The 11,750-nt window shown below is 53.6% G+C and overlaps 1 protein-coding gene across 1 annotated transcript in view; it reads left to right on the top strand.

The window, feature by feature from the left end:
* Nucleotides 1–3,203: 3,203 nt before the first annotated feature.
* TFIP11 (tuftelin interacting protein 11) overlaps nt 3,204–11,750 on the top strand; it is a 15,223-nt gene continuing 6,676 nt past the window's right edge. The window contains exons 1-6 of the mRNA XM_039225288.1: nt 3,204–3,280; nt 5,530–5,747; nt 8,032–8,185; nt 8,477–8,633; nt 10,222–10,349; nt 11,064–11,216. Coding sequence (XP_039081219.1) covers nt 5,539–5,747; nt 8,032–8,185; nt 8,477–8,633; nt 10,222–10,349; nt 11,064–11,216 — 801 coding nt within the window. The 5' untranslated portion in view covers nt 3,204–3,280; nt 5,530–5,538. The remainder of the gene's footprint in view (nt 3,281–5,529; nt 5,748–8,031; nt 8,186–8,476; nt 8,634–10,221; nt 10,350–11,063; nt 11,217–11,750) is intronic.

Genomic DNA, 11,750 nt, shown 5'->3' with positions numbered 1-11,750 from the left:
ATGGCAAAAACGAGCCCGTGCAGAACCACGTGTTGCATATGGCTGCCACATCTCTCTAGACCCCCTTCGGTCCAGAGCAGTTCCAGGAGCTTCCTTTGGTCTTCACCACCTGGGCACTTTGCAAGATCATGGGCCCGTATTTGTAGAACACCTCTTACCTTGGGTTTGTCGTAGGTGTCCTGATTCTGTTCCAGTGACACATCTTTGGCAGGAACGTTCCAGGGGTGATGCTGTGATCTTCTTGGGGCATCCTATCCTGTGGTATGTGATGTCCACTTGTCCTGCTGCAGGGGGGGAGGCACACTCGGATCATGTGATCAGAGCCTGTACTCTTAGTGGCCCTGCCACAGTCCATGAAAGTCACGTGGCAGGGTCCACTGGTGAAGCGAATCCATCAGCAGTGCTTCCTCGTGGTCAGAGTAACTGCAGCTCCTTAAAGTTGGCTGTAAAGCTACAGAGAAGCCAAGCTCTTCCGAACAGAGCAATTCACAATAGCCACACTTTGCTTTGGGGAGGGAAACTGTATTGATTGGGGGAAAGGGAATATACAGAATTAAACAACTAGAGTAAACACAAAGAAGGAGAGAGTGTAGAGATCAGAGAAGGGTTAATACATCAGATCAGGTACGCACATCATCCAGCCTTCTGGCTGGGGACGCCCCGTGGTGAACAGCTGGGTTGGAGCCCCAATTGAGGGTCCATGGGACAGGGTCATCCCCTTAGGTGAGACTTCCAACTACTTATTCCCGCCAGGGCGATATATACACTACCCATGCGTGATCTATGGTTAGTCATTAGGTTTGCCTAAGTGCAGTACTGCACAAGCTTGGTTTTGTTCTCTGTCTTATCGTATCTCACAATCTTAGAAGAATGGGATTCTGCATATTTCTCTTCCCTCGCGGGTCCATTCGAGGGGGCTGGCCTGGCCTGGCTCAAGGAGATGAGGCAAGTTCATCCCACTTGGCATCAGGAACAGAAGGGCCAATTCTGATCCCAGGGCCAGATATGGAGCACGAGCCAACTAAGCCCCCCCATGACCATGACCGTGTATGCAAGGCTCTGGGCAGAAATGCCTAAGTCAGACAAACAAGTTCTATACAGAACACAAGCTTACTTTTATCTTTGGCTTTGGCCCATAAACAGATGCAAACCCATTTCCAGGCTCAGGCTCAAAACAGTTTACGTTGTCTCCTTGTTTTTCCTCACTCTGTTCCCTGGTGGAACTTTCAGTCTGTTAGACTCCCCCCACCACCCGCACCCCATCTTCTCTTGTATGAAAACTTCACTTTGTTTTGAAGTTTATGTTTTATTTTTTGAGCGAGCAAGAGAGAGAGAATGAGCAGGAAAGTGGCAGAGAGAAAGAATCCCAAGCAGGCTCCACACTGTCAGCGCAGATGCAGGGCTTGAACCCATAAACTGTGAGATTATGACTTGAGGCGAAATCAAGAGTCAGCCACTTAACAGATTGAGCCACTCAAGGGCCCCTCTTTTTTTTTATGTTTATTTATTTTGAGAGGGAGAGAGAGTGTGCACACATGTGGGGGAGGGGCAAAGAGAGAAGAGAATCCCAAGCAGGCTCCACATTGTCAGCACACAGCCCCATAAGGGGCTCGATCTCCCCAACCATGAGATCATGACCTGAGCTGAAACTCAGAATCGGACCCCTAACTGACTGAGCCAGCCAGGTGCCCCTTAAGCCCTCCCTTTTTGATTTATTTTCTGAGTGCATATTATGTGTCAGGCACAGACAGTGACACTACATGTCAGTGGGGATACAGAGACCATGAAGTCACAGACTGTGTTCTCATGAAGCTGGCAGTCAATTGGTTTTCTGTAGGCTCTTGATTCATTCGTCACGACGACAGGAAGGTAGACCCACATCTTTGACTAGAAGTCAGGTGCACGTGCTGTACGCTAACAATTGCCTCTTGACTCTTCATCACATGGAGGAGAGAGTGTGAGAAGGAACATACAGTTGGAACTGCTTAATGTTTTATCTCGGGGATCCTCACCCATTTTGCAGAAGAGGAAAGAGGCTTCCGGAGATGTGGGTGACTTTGCTGGAGGCCCGCAGCTGTATGTGGCAGAGCTGAGATGGGACTGCAGAGCCTGTGTGCCTAGAGAGTCCAGAGGCAGCTGGTGCCTTTGGACTGTTCTGTTCATCGCATCCCTTGAGCCTAGCACAGGGTTGGCAATCAGTACATTTTGATTAATCAGTGAATGAATGAATGTGTTTAACAACTGGCTGGAAAGGAAGAGAACGGCGAGATCTCCTGGAGGGAATAATTGGGACCTTTAGAGTTTGCTCATTCATTCCTGCGCTCTCTCTCAGGCTTCTATAGAAGGCTACTGCTCTGTGCCCACGACGGTGCTTACACTAAAAGACCCTAAAGATACAGGAGACAGTCTTGTTTTCTAAATATAATTTATTGTCAAGTCACCTATACACTATACACTGTGCTCTTGTGTTTTGGGGGTAGATTCCCGTGATTCATCGCTTCCATACAACACCCAGTGCTCATCCCAACAAGTGCCCTCCTCAGTGCCCACCACCCATTTACACCTCCTCACTCCTACCCCACCCATCCACCCTCAGTTTGTTCTCTCTATTTAAGAATCTCTTAGGGTTTGCCTTCCTCTCTGTAACTAATTTTTCCCCTTCCCTTCCCCCCACGGTCTTGTTAAGTTTCTAAAATTCCACATAGGGGTGAAAACATATCTTTTTCTGACTTATTTCACTTAGCATAACAACCGCCAGTTCCACCCACCTGTCGCAAATGGCCAGATTTCATTCTTTCTCATTGTCAAGTACTATCAGGAGACAGTCTTGACCTTCGTTATTCCCGCTTGCATGCCCGTGCCCCGGCCCCTCTACCCTCTCACGCTGTTCCTCTCAACTATCTACCCAGTGAGCTAGTGCTATATCCCCATTTTACAGATTTTTCATTTCAGGCTGGCCAAGGGAGTCCCCGCAGGCCAAGGTGGCCCGGCCTCGTTCACCCCCCGCGGGCGCTATAGGGATGCCTGCGAGGTGGGGAATAAACCGCCAGCCATTCCAGGCCCTGGAAATCCCCGCCTTCATTTTTGCATCTCAGCCCCGCCCCTCTAGAGCCGAGGCCGCGCTAGCCTTCCATTGCTGTCATGGCAACCAGCGCGCCGTTTCCGCTGTTGCACGTCATTTCCGGCGCGCCGTCCGGGCACATCCGGATTCTGGCGTCTGTAGTGGCGCGCCGCTCGCCCGGAGCCGCTGTCTGTGTTTGGTCGGCGGGACCCAGGAGAGGTGAGCGGGGCCGGGCTGAGCGGGGGAGCGGGGAGCGCAGGGGGTCCCCGCCAGTGGGAGTGTGCGCGAGGGACCGGCTGAGCAGGTTAGGGACCGAGCCCCGCCGGAAGGCGGGCTTCAAGCCCATCTGCTTTCGAGCCCTGCCTGCGTAGAACCCGGGGTACGTTGTCCGACTTCCCAGAGTTTCGTTTATCTTCTGGGAAGGGCGGGGACGCCAGCAGTGCCCGTGTCGTAGAAGTGACTTGATTGCTTACGGTAGATGGTCTGCTTGAAGCGTCCGGCAGGTACTCGGTACCTGCCAAAGGTCTGTAACGCCTGACAGTCCTTTGCTGATTCCCCAGGGGGGCTGCGGTATTACTGACTCCCGTGTATCGGGGACTCCCTACCTCCCCTGAGGACATTGCCCTTCTTTGCACTGCTGGCTGAGGTTGAGCCCAGATGCACCCAACCCGTGTGCCATTGAGTAGAGCAAGCAGGGAGAACTTTGTGTGTGTTTTTAATTTTTAATGTTTATTTTTGGGAGAGGGAGAGGGAGGACATGGGCGCGGGAGTAGCAGAGAGAGAGGGAGACACAGAATCCCAAGCAGGCTCCAGGTTCGTAGCTGTCTGCACAGAGCCGGACGCGGGGCTCAAACCCTGCCAACGGTGAGATCATGACCTGAGCTAAAGTGGGAGGCTTAACCAACTGAGCCACCCAGGCGCCCCAAGCAGGGAGAACTTTGTGACAGAAGCGACCAGAAGTAGTGAACTCCTTGTCCTTGAGGGCTGCTTGCAGTGAGCACCTGGTTGGTAAGAATCACAGTTGCTGTCACATATTGAACGTGTTACTGTGTAGTACACCACGCTTGGTGCTTCGTGTGCATTTAATATTCAGACGCTGAGTACCTGGCAGAGCTGGGATTTGAACCCTGGCTGTGATTTTAGCAGTGTGTTAGGTTCCTTCCCTAATCCCGTAATGATGATGAATGTATCATGGGGCTACGGTAACAGCTATTGTTCCTTGAACATTTTTATTCCGAGCTAAGTGTTTTTTAAGCACCATGTTGTTTAATCTGCTTTACAAGGCAGTCTCAAGGGTTGGTGCGGTGGTTAATCCATTTAAGAAAGAGACTGCTGTGGGCTGCCTGCGTGGCTCTGTTGACTAAGGGTCCTAAGGGTTAAGGGTCCTAAAGGTCCAGCTCTTGATTTCAGCTCAGACGTTGGTCTCATGATTTCTAAGTTTGAGCCCCACTTCCTGAGTTTTGAGCCCTGTGACAGCCTCTGTGGGGAGAGCTTGGAGCCTGCTTGGGATTCTCTCTCTCTCTCTCTCTCTCTCTCTCTCTCTCTCTCTCTCTGTGTGTGTGTGTGTGTGCGCGTGCCCCTCCCTCCCCTCTCAAAATAAATAAACTTAAAAAATAAATTTATAAGAAAGAGACAGCCGAATCTCATCATCCAGCGACAGAGGTTGAATTGTCCGTTGCCGTACACAGCTGTCTGCTGAGGTAGTGTTTGTAATTACTGCTGCCTTCGGAAGAGGTTCATGATCTGGGAAGAGAACTAAGTCTCACCCAGTAATACAGTTCAGAAAGCATGTTATAGGGGTGCCTGGGTGGCTCGGTGGGGTAAGGGGCCGACTTCGGCTCAGGTCACGATCTCACTGTTCAGTGGGCTCAAGCCCCACCTTGGGCTCTGTGCTGACAGCTCAGAGCCTGGAACCTGCTTCAGATTCTGTGTCTCCCTCTCTTCCTGCTGCTCCCTTGCTCATGCTCTGTTTCTCTCTCTCTCTCTCTCCTTCAAAAATAAACATTAAAAAAAATTAAAAGAAAAGAAAGCATGTTGTAAAAACAGTCACCCCTGGGACCGCCAAGGCTCCTGATAGAACTTTCCTCAGCAGCAGCTACAACAGAATAATCCGGGACGCCGGAAGATGTCCTCCCAGTTTCTGAGGCAGTAATAAGGAGAACAGCACACCAGTTGTTTGTATGTGGTTTCTGTATACGCGAGGATGTGCGATGTTTTAGGACAGAGAAATAGCTGCTTAAGAATCACATACAGCGTTGGGACTATTCTTTTGTCCTACCTACTTAAATACGGTTTGTTTCCTAAAGTATGTTTTCAGTGTCTGCTCTATTGAATTGTAGCGATGATGTTAACAAGCTTTGGGCTTGGAGGACATTTGAAGGGAGCAAGGGGTAGGGACGCGGGGAAGCCAGCTGCGGCTTCCAGAACTCACCACAAACCGTGCGTGCCTTTCTTATCCCTTCCTTTAGTGACTGGCCATGTCACTGTCCCACTTGTACCGGGATGGTGAAGGCCACCTGGATGATGATGAGGACGAGCGGGAGAACTTCGAGATCACCGACTGGGATCTCCAGAATGAATTCAACCCCAACCGGCAGCGGCACCGGCAGACCAAGGAAGAGGCCACGTATGGAGTGTGGGCAGAGCGAGACTCGGATGAAGAGAGGCCCAGCTTTGGAGGCAAACGGTACTGGCCGCATGGGGCTGCTTTGGGCAAGTGGGGGAAGATGGAGAGGGAGTGGGGGGGGTGTAACCCACTAAATACACTTCTCTCCTGGCCTTCCTGAGTCCCGTAGCTGCAGCATCAGCCGGGGAGGCCCAGCGTCCTCTTTGGGCTGGAGGCCTGCTCTTTTGCTGATTTAACCGTCAGTGCGTATTCAGTCTTGTGCTGTACACCCATTCCTTGCGCTCCGGGAGCCCCGACACCAGAGCATGGAGACAGGCCCTAACTGACTGCTGACCCGGTGGAAGTTTATAGCTTTAGTTTGGGACCTGAGGGGGTACATTTGAGGCTGTCTGGCCGGCTCTGGGAGGTGAGGGAAGAGTTCTCGAGAGAAGCGATGCTTAAACACATATGGCAACAGAGGGTGGCCAGAGTGGTAGGGGGCCCTGAGGACGCAGAGGCTGCTGCGGGGGCGCACCAGGTCTCCACATGGTGCGGAAGCTTTGCAGGCGGGGGCGGACAGAGGGAGCATAGTGCGCGAAGAGGCCCGGGAGTCTGGTGGACAGCGGATGCCATCGGGCACGGTCCTGTTCGGTGAAGACCTGTCGGTGCGCAAGAGTGGCCCGCAGCCCCAGTGGAAGAGGGAGCTCTGTGAGGCCGAGACAGGGTCCCTGCAGGCCTGGTCGCAGGGAGATGAGGGCTCAGGCTGACAGTCTTCCTCCTCGGTGTGAAGTCGTGTGTGCACTGGCCACGGCTCGCTTGACCCGAGTGTGTGGCAAGTTTGGGTTTGTCTCTTTGTCTTCGACTGTGGCCTGTAGGCTGCAGCCCATTGAGACTGTGCCTTTTTCCCACGGCCTGGGGAGAAAGTATGGAGATGGGTACAGTCCCTTCTCTTCCGGCAAGGCGATCTAAAGTAGACGACAGAGGGATCAGACATCAGGAATTACATAACTGTAAGATAGTAGTAGCCAAATAGCCAACATCTATTGGCTTTTCACTTGTTCTGCAGTTTTTGCATGGTTGGTATCATTTACCTTGTGAGAAAAATTACCATTACCATCCCATTTTACAGATTAAAAAACCGAGGCCAAGATCACACGGCCAGGCTTTGGGAACCTGGGCCTGACACTGGAATTGGGGCTCTTAGCTCCTAAGTTATACTGCATCTTATAGAAAAGAATCCTCGGAGTGCTGTCACTGCCATGGGGTTGTGCAGTGAATAGGTTGGTCGTCTTATAAAGGGAGCTGATGTTTATGATGTTGTGAGGACTGTCCTTGTGATTGTCGTGGTCACCGTCAATATTCTTCATTGCACGGAGTTCATTTCCTAGGTGTTACTTTAGTTTTCACATACAAATGGGTGTAGTGAACATGCACTTCTTCTAAGAGTTTGATATAATTGTTAATATACTTTCCATTCACAGAATTTCTTTTACTGTGTTTGATGATTTTTTATCAGAATGTCTTGTTTGATATTTGTATTTGAAATAGTGTCTAAGACACATCATGTGCTTTTTAAAACAGGTTAATTGTGGGGCGCCTAGGTGGCTTAGTTGGTTAAGCGTCCGACTTTCGCTTGGGTCATGATCTTGCGGTTTGTGGGTTCGGGCCCCGCGTCGGGCTCTGTGCTGACTGCCAGCTCAGAGCCTGGAGCCTGTTTCAGTCTGTGACTCCCTCTCTCTCTGACCCTCCCCTGCTCACACTGTCTCTCTCTCTCTCCTAGAAATAAATAAAACATTAAAAAAAAAAAAAAACCAGGTTAATTGTTCTAAGTGTAAAAGGAGGGGCGCCTGGGCAGCGCAGTCAGTTAAGCTTCTGGCTCTTGATCTCGGCTTGGGTCATGACCTCACGGTTCGTGAGTTCAGGACCCACATCAGGCTCTGCACTGACAGAGCGGAGCCTGCTTGAGATTCTCTCTCTTCCTCTCTGCGCCTCCCCTGCTCACACTCTCTCACTTTCTCTCAAAAATAAGCATTTTAAAAAAATGTAAAAGGAAAGTTGTGTTGTTGTATTTTGCATTCTTTCCTTTCACTCTTACTGAGACATAATCGATACACATGCTGTGTAAGATGATGTCTTGCGTTTTTAATCTCACCTGCACTGACCTCGAGAACTGCAGAGCTGACTTGAACACATCAGGCATTGGTACTGTGGTCACAGGATCTGGGTGTAAGTGAATGTATTACTGCTCTTTTAAAATGGATCCCTGGAGGTCCACCCTAAGCGGCTCTCTGGGCAGTAGAGCTCCCACATGGGACGGCTGCAGAAGGTTCTTCACAGCCCCCGTGGGCCCTGTGTTTGCCTACAGGGCCCGAGACTACTCCGCACCAGTGAACTTCATCAGCGCCGGCCTCAAGAAAGGGGCAGCAGAGGAGGCGGAGCTGGAAGATTCCGACGATGAGGAGAAGCCTGCTAAGCAGGATGACTTTCCGAAGGATTTTGGACCCAAGAAGTTAAAGACGGTAGCACCTTTGTTTCAGGCTTGTGACCTTAGTAACGTGCGTGGAAGGGCATGCAGCCCACAGGGGGGCTCGTGTGGGTTCCTCCCTGTGACGGCGGGTTTCTGCGAGGCGTGAGGTGGGCGGCGTGGGCTCTTTGCTCACCTGACACAGGTCACAGATCTATTTTTTGGTTTGTAGGACACTGTTTATAATGCTCTGCCAGGTCATTTCCCCATCGCCCAAGCAAGCTTTCTTAGCGTTTTCTTTTTTTTTCCTCCCTGTCAACTATGCTTTGTTTTCTTTCCTTCTCAGGGCGGTAATTTTAAACCCAGCCAGAAGGGCTTTGCAGGAGGGACCAAGCCTTTCGTGGATTTTGGCAGCTGGGAAAGGCACACCAGAGGCATCGGACAGAAGCTGCTGCAGAAGATGGGCTACGTCCCTGGCAGGGGGCTCGGGAAGAATGCCCAGGGTAGGGCGCCGCGCGGGATGGAGACGGGGCAGGGGAGAGGGGGGCGGTTTGGGGAGTGGCTTGCAGTTTCTCTCCTCAGAGTGCAGGTGGCCCGTGGGCCTGGTGCGCCGTTGCCCCTGGGCTGTCTGCTGCCTCAGAGCTGAGCAGAAGCCTTGTTACAGCGGGAGGCAGCGGCCCCATGGGCTGCAGATGTCAGGCTGCGTTTTGGCCTGACTGGTGCCCCTTTAGAGACGAGCTTGTCGCCAGTATTTACAAACATGTAATTTCACCTGCAAGTTTTGACTTTGGCTGGTGGGAATTGGCTTTAGCTGCCCTGGACTGTGCTCAGGGCCTCGGGGCAGCACTCCGCCCCCTGTGCTTTGGGTCCCGGCACCCCTCACTTTACATCAGGTTCCCTGGGTCCTGCAGGCATAGGAGTCCGTGGTCCGGGAACATCCGTGAAACTGTGTGGTCTTTTTGTGTTTTTCTGAAGATAAAGGGTTTAGAACACTGGGTTGTAGGCCCAAACTTTTTGTTTTTTAAAGTTTGTTTATTTGGAGAGCATGTAAGTGAGGGAGGGGCAGAGAAGTGAGAGATGGAGACAGCATCCCAAGCAGGCTCCGCACTGTCAGTCAGAGCCTGATTTGGGGCTCGAACTCAAACTGTGAGATCATAACCTGAGCCAAAATCAGGAGTCAGACACTTAACTGACTGAGCCACCCAGGCGCCCTTGTGTGGCTGTAAACTTGGCTGAGCTAATCCCACGTGGGGTCCTGTCTGGGCTCAGCAGCCCCGCCTCCTGGCCCCAGGCCACAGCCCCGTCCAGACAGCTCCTGTCACACGTCCCTGACTCGTCACCAAAGCTGCACAAGCCGAGCACTCGGGCTTCTCCCGCAGAAGCCCGCTCTCCCCCCCCCCCCCCCCCCGTGTCCTGGTTCCCGGGAGCAGCCAGCAGGTGGACGGAAACGGTAGTGGTGGCTGCAGCCCCGGTCCACCCCCACCTGGTGGCGCGGAGGACAGGAAGGTCTGCCCTGAGCGTGGAGCAGTCCTGGCTGACGGGGGGCGGGCAGGCTTCACCGCAGTGCGGTAGCCCTGCCTCTCGCCTCTCAGAAGCAAACAGTTATTTCCGAGGCTTCCGCCTGCCCTGCCGCAAGCGCGGTCCAGGGACGGAGCTACCTGGTGAAGCGGACGGGCTCTCATGCTGAGCTGCCGCTTCACCTCGCCTCATTCGGTCAGTACGTCCGGCGAATTATTCACTTGCCTCCCTGGAACCTTCTTCCAGGTACAGCGTACCAGAGCTCCCAGTCAGTTCCATAGGAGCAGGCCTCTCCTCTCCCAGTATCCCCAAAGGACGAGTCCAAAGTGGCACAAAACTCTGTATTTAGGGCCTAGATCAGCTGCTGTCTGAGCCTCGGGTGCGGCCCCACAAGTACTCGGAAATGTCCCATCACGTGGGACCCGCACAGGGCTCGGGGGCAGAGGAGAGCCCTCCTTGCTGGGCTGCATTACGCTGCGTCAGGACCGAGGAAGGTGCTTTCACAGAGCGCCTTGTTCAAATACACCATCACTGTGATCTGAAACGTCTTTGCCTTTTGCTGAAACCTGTCAGGTATCATCAACCCAATTGAAGCCAAACAGAGAAAGGGGAAAGGGGCCGTGGGGGCTTATGGCTCAGAGCGGACCACTCAGTCCCTGCAGGACTTCCCCGTGGTGGACTCAGAAGAAGAAGCAGAAGAGGTAACCAGAAGTCAGGAGTCGGGCGGGTGATGGCCGTGCCCTTTCCGGTCGTTGTCGCTCACTCCCTCATTCGTTCTGTTGGCTTCGGCGGTTTGCCGCACATGTATCCTGCCCGGCGTGGGGCTGGGGGCACCTCCAGGAGGAACGGCTTCGAGCCTGGTGCCAGACGCCGTCAGCAGGCAACCGCGCTGTGGGCGGTGAGGGCAGGAGGTGCTGGGAAGCGTCAGAGTGGGAAGGGAGGCGGGGGATCGTGGGAGGTGACGTAGGGCGCTCAGGGAAGGCCTGTCCGCGAGGAAACACTTCCGTGGATGCCCGGCAGGGGAAGGCGGTGGGCCTGGGGCCGGTCGTGAGCCCGGTGGCGGAGAGGTTGTAGAGGAGGCTGTGGGGGGGCCGGCAGCACACGGAGCAGGGAGGGGAGGAAGTGTACATACCGGGTGGGCCACACCACCAGCCCCAGAGGCCGTTGGTAGGTGCCAGCTTTGGTCTGCAGCGAGGCGGGGGGCCAGCTGTGAGCCGGAGTCTCTCCGCTCTCCGTCCAGCCTGGAGCGCCTGCTTTCTGAATCTTCTGTTTCTACGAGGGGCTTCAGTGTCCCGCAGGCATGGCGCTCAGCACAGAACCCGAGGCCGCGCCTGGTGGGGGTCTGTGAATGGCCTCAGCCGCCCCTCCTGCTGTAGAAAGCCTGCCTTGTGAGTGACCTCCTCCCTCTGCCTCAGGAGTTTCAGAAGGAACTGAGCCAGTGGAGGAAAGACCCCAGCGGAAGCAAGAAGAAGCCCAAGTACTCGTACAAGACCGTGGAAGAGCTGAAGGCCAAGGGCAGGATCAGTAAGAAGCTCTCCGCCCCCCAGAAGGAGATTTCTCAGGTCAAGGTATGAGGCCTGTCCTGATCCAGGAGGGATGCTGGGAAACACACCCAGTCTAGGCAATCACCCATCGGTCTCTTGGGCCCAGGGGGTCTTCTGGGCCTGCTCTGTTCTGTTCTTTCTCTCCTGGCAGTAGCGTGTGCCCCGCGAGCGCAGTCCTGCCCCGTGCTGGGCGCTCCGCGTCACGCAGCAGTGGTACAGGACCCGGCCCCTTCTTCCTGAAGCATGCAGTCCACGAACTGAAAACATTTCCGTTATGGAAACCTCAGCATGAACGTCACCTTTATTGAGTGTGTGACTGCAGACAGTGAAATGCTAGGCTACTTGGTCTAGCCCTGTCCTGGACCGTCAGCTTTTCCCTGCTTGGTTCGGGCCAGTTTGTGTAAAGTCTCGTCTTTGTTTTCTAAGCATAGATTTGTAGTAAAACCACCAGGTTGAACGTGGGAAGGAAGGTGTTTAAGGCTCTGGAACAGTGGAGAGGGTGCGCCAGCTCACACAGGACAGCCCTCGGGGCCTCTGGCACTGGAGTGTTTGCGGCTG

The sequence above is a fragment of the Hyaena hyaena genome, unplaced genomic scaffold (genome assembly GCF_003009895.1).
Source record: "Hyaena hyaena isolate Hyena2069 unplaced genomic scaffold, ASM300989v1 scaffold_19, whole genome shotgun sequence".
Classification (NCBI taxonomy): Eukaryota; Metazoa; Chordata; class Mammalia; order Carnivora; family Hyaenidae; genus Hyaena; species Hyaena hyaena.
This window is presented reverse-complemented; position numbering and strand designations above follow the sequence as displayed.